This window comes from Vombatus ursinus, unplaced genomic scaffold, assembly GCF_900497805.2.
Source record: "Vombatus ursinus unplaced genomic scaffold, bare-nosed wombat genome assembly UNPS02000582.1, whole genome shotgun sequence".
In the NCBI taxonomy this organism is placed as follows: domain Eukaryota; kingdom Metazoa; phylum Chordata; class Mammalia; order Diprotodontia; family Vombatidae; genus Vombatus; species Vombatus ursinus.
The window spans coordinates 27,911,844-27,928,084 of NW_020940360.1; the positions used below are offsets into that span (position 1 = coordinate 27,911,844).

Genomic DNA, 16,241 nt, shown 5'->3' on the forward strand with positions numbered 1-16,241 from the left:
AAAGGAGGTCCAAAAGCTCACTGAAGAAAATAATTCCTTGAAAATTATAATGGAACAAATGGAAGCTAATAACTCTATGAGAAATCAAGAAATTATAAAACAAAACCAAAGGAATGAAAAAATAGAAGACAATATGAAATACTCATTGGAAAAACAACTGACCTGAAAAATAGATCCAGGAGAGATAATTCAAAAATTGGTGGATTACCTAAAACCTATGATCAAAAAAAGAGCCTAGAAATCATCTTTCAAGAAATTATCAAGGAAAACTGCCTTGATATTCTAGAACCAGAGGGTAAAATAGAAATTGAAAGAATCCACCAATCACCTCCTGAAAAAGATCCCCAAAGGAAAACTCCTAAGAATATTATAGTCAAATTCCAGAGTTCCCAGGTCAAGGAGAAAATATTACAAGCAGCCAGAAATAAACAATTCAAGTATTGTGGAAACACAATCAGCATAACACAAGATTTAGCAGCTTCTACATTAAGGGATCAGAAGACTTGGCATATGATATTCTGGAGGTCAAAGGAACTAGGATTAAAACCAAGAATCACCTACCTAGCAAAACTGAGTACAATCCTTCTGGGGAAAAGTGGACATTCAATGAAATAAACCTTCAAGCATTCTTGATGAAAAGATCAGAGCTGAATAGAAAATTTGACTTTCAAATACAAGACTCAAGAGAAGCATGAAAAGGTTAACAGGAAAGAGAAATCATAAGAGATTTATTAAAGTTGAATTATTTACATTCCTACATGGAAAGATGATATTTGTAATTTATGAGAACTTTCTTAGTATTAGGGTAGTTGGAGAGAAAAAATATGTATATGTATATATACATATATATGTGTGTGTTATATATACATATATATGTATGTATATATATGTGTGTGTGTATATATATATATATATATACACACAGAGGGCACAGGGTAATTTGAATATGAAGAGATGCTATCTAAAGAATAAAGTTAAGGGTTGAGAGAGGAATATACTAGTAGAAGTATAGGATGGGGTAAATTATCTCACATAAAAGGCAAGAAAAAGCTTTTACTATGGAGGGGAAGACGGGGAAGGTGAGAGGGAATGAGTGAATCTTACTCTCATCAAATTTGACTTAAGGGGGGAATGACATACACACTTAATTGGGTGTGGAAATTTATCTTACCCTACAGGAAAATAGGGGGAAAGGTGATAAGAGAGGGAGGATGATAGAAAGGAGTGCAGATTGGAGGAAAGGGTAATCAAAAGCAAACACTTCTGAGGAGAAACAGGGTCAAAGGAGAGGATAGAATAAATGGGGGTGGGATAGGATGGAAGGAAATATAATTAGTCTTTCATAACATGACTCTTATGGAAGTGTTTTGCATGACTAGACATGTATAACCTATATCAAACTGCCTGCCTTCTCAATGAGTAGGAATGGAGGAAGGGAGAGAATTTGGAACTCAAAGTGTTAAAAATGAATGTTAAAAATTGTTTTTACTTGCAACTGGGAAATAAGATATATAAGCAATGGGATATAGAAATTGTTCCTGCCCTATAGTAAAATAGAAGGAAAAGAGAGTAAGAGAAAGGGGGTGTGATAGAACTCAAAATCTTGTGGAAGTGAATGTTGAAAACTAAAAATTAATTAATTAATAAAAAATAAATAAATTGTAAAAAAGAAAGAAAGAAAGAAAGACATTATCAAGGAAAACTGCCTTTATATAATAGAACCAAAGGATAAAATAGAAATGGAAAGAATCCCCTGGTCACCACCTGACAGAGATCTTAGAATGAGCACTCAAGGAATATTATAGCCAAATTCCAAAGGTCCAAGACCAAAGAAAGAAATACTTCGAGAAACAACAGAGAAACCATTCTAATACCGTGGAGCCAGAGTCAGGATCACACAAGATTTAGAAGCTACCACATTAAAGAAATGAAGGGCTTGGAATTTGGTATTCCATCAGGCAAAAGTTCTAGGATTACAATCAAAAATAAATTATCCAACAATATTGAATATAATTCTTCAAGAGAAAAAATGAAGACTTAATTAAATAGAGGATGTTCAAGTATTCCTGAATAGAAAATTTGACTTTAGGTTAAGTATGCAAGACACAGTAGTCAATGACAATAGTAATCTACTATTTGATCAACCCAAAGACCCCAGCTTCTGGGATAAGAATGCACTCTTTGAAACAAACTGCTGGGAAAACTGGAAAAGAGTATGGCAGAAACTAGGCACTGATCAAAATCTCACACCATATACCAAAATAAAGTCAAAATGGGTTCGATATAAAGGCTGATACTGTATACAAACTGAAAGAGCAAGGAATAGTTTACCTATCAGATTTAAGGAGAACAGGAGAATTCATGACCAAACAGGAGATAGAGAACATTATAAAAAGCAAAATGGATAAGTTTGATTACATTAAATTGAAAAGTTTTGGCACAAACAAAACCAATGCAACTAAGATTAGAAGGAAGGTAGAAAATTGGGAATTTTTACAACCTGTCTCTCTGATAAGGGCCTCATTTCTAAAATATATAGATAATTAAGTCAAATTTATAAGAATACAAGTCATTCCCCAATTGAAAAATGATCAAAGGATATGAACAGGCAGTTCTCAGATGAAGAAATTAAAACCATCTATAGTCAAATGAAAAAATGCTCTAAATCACTATTGATTAGAAGAATGCAAATTAAAACAACTCTGAGGTACCACATCACACCTATCAGATTGGCCAAGATGGCAAAACAAGAAAATGATAAATGTTGGAGAAGATGTGGGAAAATTGGAACACTAATGTATTGTTGGTGGAGTTGTGAAATGATCCAACTATTTTGGAGAGCAATTTGGAACGATGCCCAAAGGGCTATAAAAATGTGCATACCCTTTGACCCAGCAATAGCACTTCTAGGGCTATATCCCAAAGGGATCATACAAATGGAAAAGGATCCACGTGTACAAAAATATTTATAACAGCTCTTTTTGTGGTGGCAAAGAATTGGAAATTGAGAGGATGCCCATCAATTGGGGAATTGCTGAACAAATTGTGGTATATGAATGTGATAGAATACTATTGTGCTATAAGAAATGATGAACATGCTGACTTCAGAAAAACCTGGAGAGACTTGTATGGTCTGATGCTGAGTGAAGTGAGTGGAACCAAGAGAACGTTGTACACAATAACAGCCACATTGTGCAATGACTAACATTGATAAACTTAACCCTTCCCAGCAATACAAGGATCTAAGACATCTCCAAAGGCCTCATGATGGAAAATGCTATCCACATCCAAAGAAAGAACTATGGAGTTTGAATGCAGTTCAAAGCATACTATTTGCTATGTTTTTTTCTTCTGTTGAGTTTTGTTTCTTCTTTCTGGTGGTTCTTCCTATTGGCTCTAATTCTTACTTACAACACGACTAATGTGAAAATATGTTCAATAGAAATGTATATGTATAGCCTATAACAGATTGTGCAGCGTCTTGGGGAGGGTGGTGGGGAGGAAGGGGGAGAAAAATTTTAAATTCAAAAACATGTGGAAGTGATTGTTGATAAATCAAAATAAATTAATTTTAAAAAGCATATGGAAGTGATTGTTGATAAATAAAAATAAATTAATTTAAAAAAGAAAATTTGACTTTAAAATACAAGACTCAAGAGAAATATAAAAAAATAAACATGAAAGAAAAATCATAAGGGACTCATTAAAGTTAAACTTTTACCCTTCTATATGGAAAGATGATACACATATCTTCTAAGATTTTCATTATTAGGTCAGTTAGAAAGATTCTATATACAAAGAAGGTGGGAGAGTGAGTGATTATGTTGGGATGATGTAAAAAAAAATAAGTAGTCAAGAAAAAGGGATGCCCTGAGAAAGGGGAGAAGGGAGAGGAAGAAAGAGGGAAAGTATCTCAAACAAAAGAAGCAGAAAAGGAAGAGTTATTACAGTGGAGGGGGGAAATGGTGGGGATAAGGCAGGCAATACTTGGCCCTCACATCTAAATTGGTTCAAAAAGGAAAAAATTACACACACACACACACACACACACACACACACACATTTTTGTTGTTGTCCTTCATACTCAAAAGAAACCAAAATAACATCACTATGTTAGAGTCAAGTTAGAACGCGTCTGACTGTGGCTGACCAGACCAATATGAACTTGGAATACTCTGCCATTGGTTGGGCACAAATAGTCCTTGTGAATATTTGGAGTGGATTCTCTAAATTTATGTATCTTGTGTTTCTTTTGAGCTACTTCAATTCTGCTTTGCTCTCTTGAGGGCACACCATGCTGGATGGTCCTGTGCCAGTGTCTTCTATGTCACACAATCAATTCCAGAGTTCTTAAAAGAGAGCTTGAGAGTATTCTTGTATCACTTCTTCTGACCACCATGTGAGAGCTTGCCCTGTGTGAGTTCTCCATAAAATAGTCTTTTAAGCAAGCATACATTTGGCATTCAAACAATGTAGCCAGCCCATCGTAATTGCACTCTCTGTATTAGAGTTTGAATGCTTGGCAGTTTAGTTCAAAAAAGGACCTTAGCATTTGGTATCTTATCCTGCCAGGTGATCTTCAGAATCTTCCTAAGACAATTCAAATGGAAGAGATTCCATTTCCTAGCAGGATGCTGATATACTATCCAGGTTTCACAGGCATGCAACAACAAGGTTAGCACAACAGCTCTATAGACCTTCATTTTGGTAGTCAATCTAATACATCTTTTCCACTCTTTCCTTTGATGGCAGGGAATTGTTTATTTTTGTCTTTGTATCTCTCCTACTTAGATTAATGCTTTGCTTATAGTAGGTACTTAATAAATGTTTGTTCAATTGAATTGAATTGAATTAGAAATGTATTTCACTTCTTGTTTTAGCTACAAAACCTTGATTCATTACTTCTTATGGTCATATCACCAGTTTTGTGATATTCTTAGTGACCAGAATATAATCGGCAGAACTCATTTTTATTTGTTAGATAAAGCCAAATTTGAGTTAAAATCTACAAAGATTTCTTAATTATACCTGTGAACCATCAATCTACTGCAGACTACCTCCTGCCAGCCCTACACCCCTGGCCCCTCAATTGGAGGGCTTTTGATAACAAGATAACATAATGGCAAGTTAGTACAACCATCATTGCAAACACCTTTTAAATAGTAAAATTTCTATTACATTTCAGGAGATTGCATTATAATGAGATTCTATAATGAAGTCCAAATGTATTCATAGAAAATGTTTCTGTGGATTGAATAAATAAAAATTCATCTCCATTTCAGGACTGGCCTGGGGTATAGTTTTTATGACTTTTGTGCAATAAATTGGTCCTAGTCCTTGACACTTTTTTTTAAAATGTACTCCTGCTAATTGTGAAAATGTAAGGTAAAAAAGAGAGATTTTATTTTTTTCTTATTTCCTTAAACTATATAATGTCTTCCTCATTTATAAACTTCAGCATTTGAGGATATGATAAAAACTTGTTTATTGAATACATTAATGTCCCTAGATGTGCTAATTTCTTATTTTATCCATTTTTATTTAGCTGTTTTCCTCTTAATTTACCATATTATGCCCAAAAAGTACTTGACAGTGTTTTTCTCAATTTGAATTTGCACTTTGCTTTCAGAAAATTATGTCCGTTGATTATTGAATATTTCCTTCATAGATAATATTAAGTTGGGCCTTTCATTTTGCCTATTAGAATTGTGATTGTATTTTATTTATTAATTGAAAAGCACAGTTATTGAGGCAGAGAAACTGAGTTCAAATTCTATCAGACAAGTCACTTAACCTCCTTTTGTCTTGTTCTCCTTCTGTTTAAAGTGAGGAGTTTGAGGGTAGCTGGTTTCTAAGGTCTCTTCTGGTTCTAGATCTATGATCCACTGATGAAATGAGCTTAGGAGTATGAGGTAGTGTTCTCTGGGAAAACATATGCAAAGGGAGGCAGCACATGTGAATTTGGAAAAAGTAGATGAGGCCAAGATAGACTATTTGGACATTACACAATATTATTCACCTATATTACCACTGTTTAATAAGTTAACAGAAGTCACCAAGGGCCATTTATTGTCATAATTATCCTCAACAATGAACATTTTTAACAAAATGGAAAGAAAGCTATCAAAGGTGACATTAAACTTACTTGCATAGTAAGTGCTCCCATTTAAAACTTTTAGAAATATTAAACTGCATTTTCTCAGTCACTAGTTAAAAGGCAGTATGGTATAATACAAAGAGTCATGGACTTGAGATTTGAGAGAGACTTGGCTTTGAATTTCACCTCTGCTACTTCTTAGACCATGGATAAGTGAATGAATTTCTCTTAGCTCTAGGCTTCTCATATGAAAATTCAAAGAGCAATGATTCTGAAGTCAAAGGGCCTGATTTCAAATCTCTCTAATGCTTACTACCTACATGACCTTGAACAAGTCACTTAACCTCCCTGAGTATGTTTATCTCTAAAATGAGAAGGATTGTACTAAATGACCTCAGAGATGCCTGCATCTCTAAATCTGTGGTCTCTAGAGGTGATTGGTTTAGTATTTTTTAAGAAACAATAAAGAATTAGCAACACTTAAAATATGAATAAATAATTTAATAATTACATTGAACTTTTTGATATAAAATATTACAAAAATTCAAGAAATAAAAGCAGAAATTGTAATGAATGAAAAACATAGGAAAGATTAAAAGGTTATGATTACCATCCTTTAGTATAAATGATTGAACCCAGTGAGACAATCTTTATGGTTTTTTTTTGGGGGGGGGTGAGGCAATTGGGGTTAAGTGACTTGCCCAAGGTCACACAGCTAGAACGTGTCAAGTGTTTGGTCTGAGGCCAGATTTGAACTCCGGTCCTCCTGACTTCAATGCCAGTACTCTATCCACTGCGCCACCTAGCTGCCCCTTCTTTATGGTTTTAAAACTGCAATTGGTTCTCATTGGAAAGGTTAAGTAATCAGACAAATGTTTTAAAGTTTGAGTTACTGTGTTGATAAAATAGTAACTGATACCAAATGAACTTGTACAGTAGAAATTTGTAATTTTTTTTTGATAGGACAAATTCTGAGAAATGTTTAATGACTTTTGTCATTTTTTTTAATTCCTGAAATTTAAAAAAATGTGTTTTTTTGTTAATTTAAAAACCTATAAGAAATAGCTAGCAGAATAAATTGGGCATTTTATTTCAGAAAAAAAAAAGAGTGCATTAAGCTTAGCTTAGTCAGTACAGTGGCAAACCACCTTAATATAAAGTCTTTGTTTTGTCTGATTTGATTGCCTTCTTCCTGTTGACTTATAGTCTACTTTTCTTCTCTTTATATTTCTGCCAACAGAAAGCTGACCTTGCAGTTGCCCCACTGGCTATTACCTACGTTCGAGAGAAGGTCATCGACTTTTCCAAGCCCTTTATGACTCTTGGAATAAGTATTTTGTACCGCAAACCCAACGGTACAAACCCAGGCGTCTTCTCCTTCCTGAATCCTCTCTCCCCTGATATCTGGATGTATATTCTGCTGGCTTACTTGGGTGTCAGTTGTGTGCTCTTTGTCATAGCCAGGTAACATGCTCCCTTTTGTGATGTTTTTGGCAATTGTTATTTCCTTTTTCTCACTAATGATTGTCAAAAGTCACAATGGATTTTACTTTTGCTTTTGCTTTGTACTTCATGATGTTTAAAGGATGAATCCATAGGGCTCCCTTATCCTTGATCAAAGAGCACTATGCTGCCTCTGTAGGCAGGTAGTATGCTGATTATGTCTGTAAGCTATATTTTTGCTAGGAGACTTTAAGGCCTTTAATTAGAATCTCTTAGCTATCCATATTCATTAAGAATATTTTCTCCATTTCTAAGAATTTCTGTTGAGCCACAGAATTATATAATTTGAGAGTCAGAAGGGACTTTAGCAACCATCTATTCCAACTCATACACCAAAGGAATCCCCTCTATAAAATACTCAACAATTAGAAATTCCTAATTATGAACCAGTAAATAAGGCTATTTGAGGATACTTAGGAATCAACTAGATCTCTCATATACCTTCCCCCCACAACACACACACACACACACACACACACACACACACACACACACACACAGAGCACACCAGAAACATACCTTAGCCTTCAGCTATTTATATATATATATACATATATATATATATATATATATTTCTAGTTCCCCGTGAGCACAAAATTCAACCCCAACTCAACTGACTTGTTATTCAATAAGGATATTGAAACAATAAGACAAGAAATACTACTTTGGCATAAAAGGAAAGGATAAATTTAAAATGTAATAAATATAAACACTCCTATACAAGTTTTTTTTTAACTTTCTAAAAGTAATCATGACATTTTATACTTATCTTTTTTTCAGTGGTTTCATAGTGTGTATTTCAGGTGTTTAAATCATAAACTAAAAGTTTCAATAATTGAATAATGTAAAAAAATTGTTGCCTTACTTTAAAAATCTTACTATGTTCTCTATGATATCACTAACAACGATAGCACTGAGACATATACAATTGGCTTTCTTTCATTCTTCCCTCCTACCATTGTTATCATTCAAATTGATAATTCATTATTATATCATTTGGTGTGAATTTTTTTCATAATTGAATAGAGGATAAACACAATATCTAAGAACTTTAAACTCAGTTGTAAGGATAATAATTTAAGTAATATACTGCTGATTTCCTCAAATTACTATTGTTACATCATAAATGAGGAAAACAACCCTCACTGAATAGTCATTTAGGCATTCCACATTTTCAGGGCATTTTAGACTAATGTTAAAGTATTTAACTTCTAAAAGTATTACTAAATTCACCTAAGTACATTTTCTGTGTTAAATTTGTAAATACTATTATTGAAAACTATTGGTTTTTTCTCATAATACACACGTACATAAAATCTGATAGTTAAAAATTCTAACTGTTTGGAACTATTTGTACTATATTCTATCAATAGAGAAATACAAGAATTCCACTAGTCTATACTTTTCCTAGAATCCTTTCCCCCTAATGCTCCCTTAATTCACCCCATTCATTGAGTTCTCTGAATTCTTCCTCCTTACTGCTCATGTAGTCTCACAATACAATGTATAAAACTATGCTAAGATATTATCAGACAAGCATTTGAACATATGAATGACATACACTTTAGATGAACTTTAGATAAATGATTATACCTATATACTTAAAAAAGTTTGCCCAAGTCCATTGAAGAAGAAAATAATTTACCAGATTTTTATACTCTCAAGTTATTATATATGCATGCATATATCTTTATATATAGTTATAATTTGATAATGAATACCCCACTTAAAAGGCTGATTGAATTATAGTATAAATTATAATCATAACTGTATTTCCCTCAAGTCTTAATTTCCTTAAGCAAAATATCATAGATAATAATTCTTTCAAAAGAATTATGCTAAAATATACAACTTGTAGTTGTTTATATTAGCTAGGATACTATTCATTTCATTTATAGTCTATTTTTGTTACCAAATGAATGTAGTCTATTCACAAAAATATCTCTGAATAATATGATTGCATTACATATTTTATGCATAATTTATTTTATATTCTAGTTGCAGAACATGGAAAAGTTGTGGATATCTTTAAATATCTAGAAATGAATCATAGAACAATGTTAAATAGAGTAAAGTAGTAGCATTCAAACATGCCATGAGTCACATTACCAAAGATCTTTTCCTTCCAAATGGATTAATATCATCTGAAATAATATGAATCCTTGTGAAAACTCTATTTGTACTTGCAAGTAGAATTAGATTTGCATTCAGCAGGAAACTTTTTCTATGAAATAGTGTAAATCCACTTAAAAATTCTGTTTGCAATCTGTGATTCTCTTTGAAAAGTCAGAGTTTTGTATGTAATTGTTTTGAGAATTTTGGATTACACCCTCCGTAATTTGCCCAAAACAAGGTTAATAGAACTAGGTAGCTCACAATTCAAGGGAAATCAACCAGCTTTCCAATTTTCACACATGGTCAAATATTTGGTGAATATATTATAATATGTGAAGTAACTAAACATTTTTTGAAACAAAGATATTCATTAAATCTAAGGCAATCTTATGAATTAAATACCAACAAACAAAATGACTGAAGCTTCAGCAATATAAATGACATTTGAAATATAAGCAATCTTATTTTACATTAAGGCAAATGTACACCAATAATATTCTCCATTCACTTACCCTCTGTGTGTTGGTCACACATGGAACAGTGGAGAGAAAATCCTAGTTGGCATAGAAGGGTAGATCTGACTTTACCAAAAGTAATCTACTATTATGTCTAAAATGTTAAGGGGAGTGCTCAATGTAACCCAATCATTTCAAGCTCTATGGAGCAATAATATAACTAAAACATTCCACAAACCTTGAATTACCTCAAATGGGGAAATACTCTTGGACGTGGAATTTATTGTTGTCTAAAATTGTGCTTCCTGTAAGTAATTCCTTAAATTCCTTAAAATTTTAAATATGTTGCAATATTTTCCATGACAAATACTCTTGTGATTCCAGATGGGGTTACTGGACACATCTGGATGTGTGTGTGTGTGTGTGTGCGCGTGCATGTGCGTCACACATATAAATAGGCATAGAGTGTAAGTACAACAACAAAACTTAGATATACCAAAATATTATTCTTGACACAAATACTTTTAGAAAAAAATTGACAGAGCAGCGATTCTTAAACTTTTTGGTCTTAGAATCCCCTTTCACTCTCAAAAATTATTGAGGTCCTCAAAACTGGCGTTTGTTTATGTAGGATATATCTGTCAATAATACCATAAGAGGAATTTAAACTAATACTTATTTTTGAAATCTTAATTTAAAAATAATAACACACCCATCATTTGTTAAAATAGCATAAAATTTAATGAATAACTAACTATATTTCCAAACCAAATATGCATGACAAGAGTCACATATTTAGCCTATTTTTATAAATATCTTTAATGTTTGGATTAATGGAAGACATATTCTCATGTTTGCTCCTTCATTCAATTTGTTATGACATGTAATTTTGATTGCAGTATATAATAAGAATTCAATGTCACACATGTGTGTATTTGGAAGAGGAAAGAGTATTTTTTTGGTCAAATAATGTCTTAGTTATTATTAAATAGTTTTGTCCTCAAGAACTCTTTGAAGGTGTCAATACCCCTCAAAGGCTCATGTGTCACACTTTGAGAGTCTCTAAACTAATGAAAATTCATAATTTCACTTCATGGAATTTTGCCCCCTTTAGTTTGCCTGATTATGAACACTGGGTCATAGCCTGCTATTTTGTATAGTATTTTTAAAAAGTAGGACTGGGACTAATCAGTTATATTTTCATTTGAAAAACTGTGGAAGTATTATTTATATTACTCTTAACAATTTGAAAAGAAAAATTTCCAAATAGTTTTATAACCAGGGCCCCAATATTCTTAAAAATTTGGGTATTTTTGAGGGGGTAGCATATTTTAGATGACTATGTATTTCTTAAGATAGAGTAAAAAAAATAAAGTATTTATAGTATATACTGTAATAAGAAAATAAAAAATATGGTACATACAGTATGCCATAGATTTTTTGGGTAAGTTTTGATTAATAAAAAATGCTGATTTTATTGATTTGAATATTTTCAAATGAAAAACACTAATAAATCTTTAATAAAAGAAAGTCCTTTGATTAGATAACCTGAAGGTCTCACTTGAAGTTCAAAAGGCAAAAAAAAAATCACAAAATTCAAACATAGCCTGCCACTGTCTTCAACTCTTGTTATTGTCAAAGTAAGAACATTCAAATGACATTGAATAAGGTTTCAATATTAGTCTGCATTTCTAAATCTTAAGTCCAATATTTACTTGTCTTTTAAAAATCTAAATGTATATATTATTAGCTTTCAAAATTGAAAGTTAATAATTTAACTTATCAATATATGATAGTTTAAGTAGCACATATAACCCAGAAAAATTAGGTTAGTTTTCTTGTTAATAATGATGTTAATTATTGTTAATAATATTTTATTTATTGATCACTTTTATCTCAACATTTAAACATCCTCTTTATGTTAAAAAGAAATTTATATAAAATTTATAGAAAAATGTAAGACAAACTAAAGATAATAGATTTTTTTTACTAATTAAATAAACCAAAATTTTAAAAGTGGGTAGCCTCCATAGGGCCTGTTACTCTGAAAAAGTTAGTGAGAATGCTTATTATAGGTGTTTATGAAACTTAAATACTTGTTACCTCCTGGAATCCATTAGATGAACATATAGAGAGTAAAGGTAAAAGGGAGAGTGGGAGATAGGAGGTAGGGAGAGCCTTATGAACATAGTTTGACAGCTTATCATATAGAAAGACAGTGCCATACTTGCCACTCTTGATTTGTTGCTATTCCAAAGACTCTTGAATAAAAGAACAAAATTGAGGACAGATAGCTAGCAAAAATTGCAAAAGTCTTGGTTCAGTGGTATCTCAGCTGACTTCCAAAAAGAATTGAAGCATGTGTTAAATAAAAGCATGAAAAAGGCAATGTATTTGTGGATGATGGCATGCTTGTCCAAATTATTATGGATGACATAAAGCTGGGAAGGACAGGTACCACTTTGGACTATGGATTCTGGATACAAAAAGATCTTAGGCTAAAATAATGGAATTAACATAAAATTAAAATTAATAGGAATAAATATAAATTAAACCATTCATGTGAAAAACATCTAGTTTTTTCCATGGACTCTGGGCTTAGTATGGATCAATGCAGTTATGTGATACCTTTAAAACAAAAACAAACACACAAACTAACAACAACAAAACAAATATTTCATTTGCTTGTATTATTAAAACTATAGTTCATTGAATCATCAAGATGGTAGTGCTGTTGCACTTCACCCTGCTTAGACTTTATGTCTAGTATTATGTTCTCTTATGAGTGTCACATTTTAGGAAGGAGGAGGTTAATAAGTTGGAGCATGTCCATAAGAGATCACACATAGGGTGGTTTAGGAACTTGAAATAATGTCATAAAGGGATTGGTCCCATTTATTGGAAATATCATATAGTGAATTCATGCTCAGGCCTCAGCTGGAATAAACATTTTTAGGCCCTATACAGCTCAGATTATTTGATTTTGTGATTTTATGAAGTAGTAGAGGGATGAAGTTACGGAGGTCAGCCTCTCTGAGTGCCTTCTATGTACAGTTTCACTGTGAACTCTAGAGATATTAGTGAAGTATAGGACTGGCCTCATTTTGATATGATCTCCATTGTTTGGGTGGATTTATTCTTTTTTGCTGAATTGCTTCTATCCCTTTTCCTGTCCAGTAGTTGGATTTCCCTTTTTTTCCTCTTAGTTTTCATCTATGGGAAAACTATTCATCTCAGTGTGCTATGGAATATTTTCCAATTGTGAGATTCACTACTACTGTACCAATAGTGTAAAACTAGGAAGCACTGAAAATGTGTAACCAAGGAATGACTTAATTATAGTAAAAAAAAGTCTAGCTTATCATTATTATTGTTCTTATTTATTAGCATAATTCATAGAATTATAATATGAATATATGCAACATAATATCCATTTTTCTATTTGGAATGTGCATATGGACAAAAAGTATTCAGAATCTTTTTTTTTTGGTGCTCTTTCTTTGTCTTTGCTTTTCCGTAAATTTTTATAAGATTTGTTTTAGCTTTTAATTTTTTTACTCAATATAGTTTTCTAAACTTCTATAAAACTATTTTTCTAGCACAAAATTTTGCACAAAATATATATGAATATATTGTATATATATATATATATTATTAGTTATATATTGTATATATAGTTATATATTGTAGTTATCCAAATGGATATTTAAAACATTTCTCAAAAGTTATTTTAGAGAAAAAACATAGCTCATTTAGAATAGATACCAATAACGTATGATTCAGTTTATAATTATATCCATTTATGCTTATCAATTACTGATAAATCCAATAATGATCTTTAAATGTAAACTTTTCTGGCAAATAGGAGATATAAGATTTTTTCCAAAAAATTGTCACTCCATATATAATTTAAAAGTAGAATTTTATTATTGATGTTTTAAAGATTTTAACTGAAGTCAGTGTATCCTGTCTGTATTCTATCCCAACCCCATGCCCAAACCCCTTTACATGTTTATGAAGGATAGATAAGGTTGAAAGCCATTTGGTGAATGATATATTGCTTTTTAGAGATATTCACAAGGCAGAAATATTCCCAGAACTAAAGAACTTACTTTGGAATCCCAATTTTTTTTATTAGTATGATATAATTATTAAGTGTTTTCTTAGCAATGGTAACTATTATTCCTATAGCATACTGACATAATCAGCATAGTAAAAGATCATCTCAATAAACTGAGATCCCTTATTTGAACAAGGAGGGCAGCCTTAGGTCATTGTGATCTGGTCACAGATTGATATTAACACTGGAGTACTATCAATAGCTTTGAACTGAAGCAGTGTAAGGAACAAGTCCTGTCCAGAAGAGGAAGAGCAGCCATTAGCAGAATTTTACACATTGCATTGTTTACACTGAATTTTTGGAGTGTGGTAAAGATAATGTCAAGTCACAAAAAGTCTTTGAAAAAGGGGCTATAATTAGCCATATTTATCTCGGATATTCCTTCCTCTCTTCTTTCTCCTTTCTCTTCTAAACAGGCATGCTAGTATAGAGGTGGCAGTTAATCATGTCAAAATTTCTGGTCAGGGCACCCTTCCTTTATACTGTTAATGAGAGGATTTTTTTCACATTGCTTCAAATATAACTTCTGTTAGACAAAGGGACTGCTAAAGATACCAAAGATCCCCTATTACATGAATCCTTAACATGGACCATTTTACTCTCCCACAGATCTTAAGGAGTACTTAAAAAAATAAAAAAACCCCAAAAAACAAAAACAAAAAACAAACCTCTATTGCTCTGAATGTAGTTGACTGTGAATCCTGCACTATAAATTAGTTTAAGAAAGGCTGTCCAGATTTAAAGAATTTGGAGTTTAAATATTCCAAGAATCCCAATCCCTCCTCTCTCCTCCCCCCATTAGGCATGTATTGGGTTGATTTTGGAACTTAAATGATGATTTATATGAAAAGAGTTTATGCTAATGTTAACAACACTGTGAGGATAAAATGGAACAACAATGGTGTGTATGTCAGCACAAAGGGGGAGGGGAAAAGGATACAGATGTCAAGGGTTCTAGATTGCTCAGTTTCGAGGAGAACAGCAGCAATATTTCTGTTCTCACTTTTAGCCAACCATTTGATCAGGCAAAGGAGTTCAGGTTGCTTGTGACATATAATTCTTTCCCCTAACATTGTTTGGAACCTTTGGACAATCTTAGAATCAGTCTGGGAAAGATGCCTGGGATAAGTGCTAATTCCTAAGGTCTATTCTAGTCCTGATCTACTTCTCGGGATGTATCTAGTCACCCAAGATAACCAGTTATTCTGAGAGAAAAGCATCCATGTCATTTGTCAGTGCCCTTCTGGTCCAAGCCTTTGCTGTTGCTTGTACACTTTAACATTATTGATATTGTTCATATCTGTTTGTGAGGCTGTAAGCCATCACAGATAGGAAGCCTTGCAAACACTATTCCTTAAATTTATGAACTACCTCCCTCTTGTTAAAACTTTATACCTGTGATAGAAAGATACTTACTTAGTTGGAAAACCAGAATCTCATTGTTGTAGAAAATAGCACTCAGCATGCACTACTAAAAAGAATGGTTTGGCAGTAGAATTTTTTTCACTTTCTTTTTCTCTCCCTTACAACCCCAAATTAAATGGAATATGAAATTTTTGTTTTATCTTGTATAGGGCACTATACACAGTCTGAAATTTTGCTAGAACTTTAGTTAATACAATATAAAAATTAGGATAGAATAATGGGGCAGGGTGGCTTAGATGTGTTGAGGATCTGGTCCATAAAATATGGGAACTAACAATATGTACTCACTGTAATATTATTTCACATATAACAAGGTTTATGGCATGGAGACTGCAGATAGTGCTATAGAGAGATACAATGTAATTTTAATGGGCATTCTGTATCTTCCCTCTCATTCTGAAGTGAAGATATTCCAAATGGAACACTTTTGTAAACTTAACCAGGTTAAAAGGACCACATTGAAAAGGACTGCATTAGCAGCTTTCATTTTGGCTCCTGACTTGAGTGCAATCACTTTTATATTCCT

At 32.5% G+C, this 16,241-nt stretch overlaps 1 protein-coding gene across 1 annotated transcript in view; it reads left to right on the top strand.

The window, feature by feature from the left end:
- GRIK2 (glutamate ionotropic receptor kainate type subunit 2) overlaps positions 1-16,241 on the top strand; it is a 790,978-nt gene that overhangs the window by 564,105 nt on the left and 210,632 nt on the right. Inside the window, exon 11 of the mRNA XM_027855426.1 lies at positions 7,338-7,561. Coding sequence (XP_027711227.1) covers positions 7,338-7,561 — 224 coding nt within the window. The remainder of the gene's footprint in view (positions 1-7,337; positions 7,562-16,241) is intronic.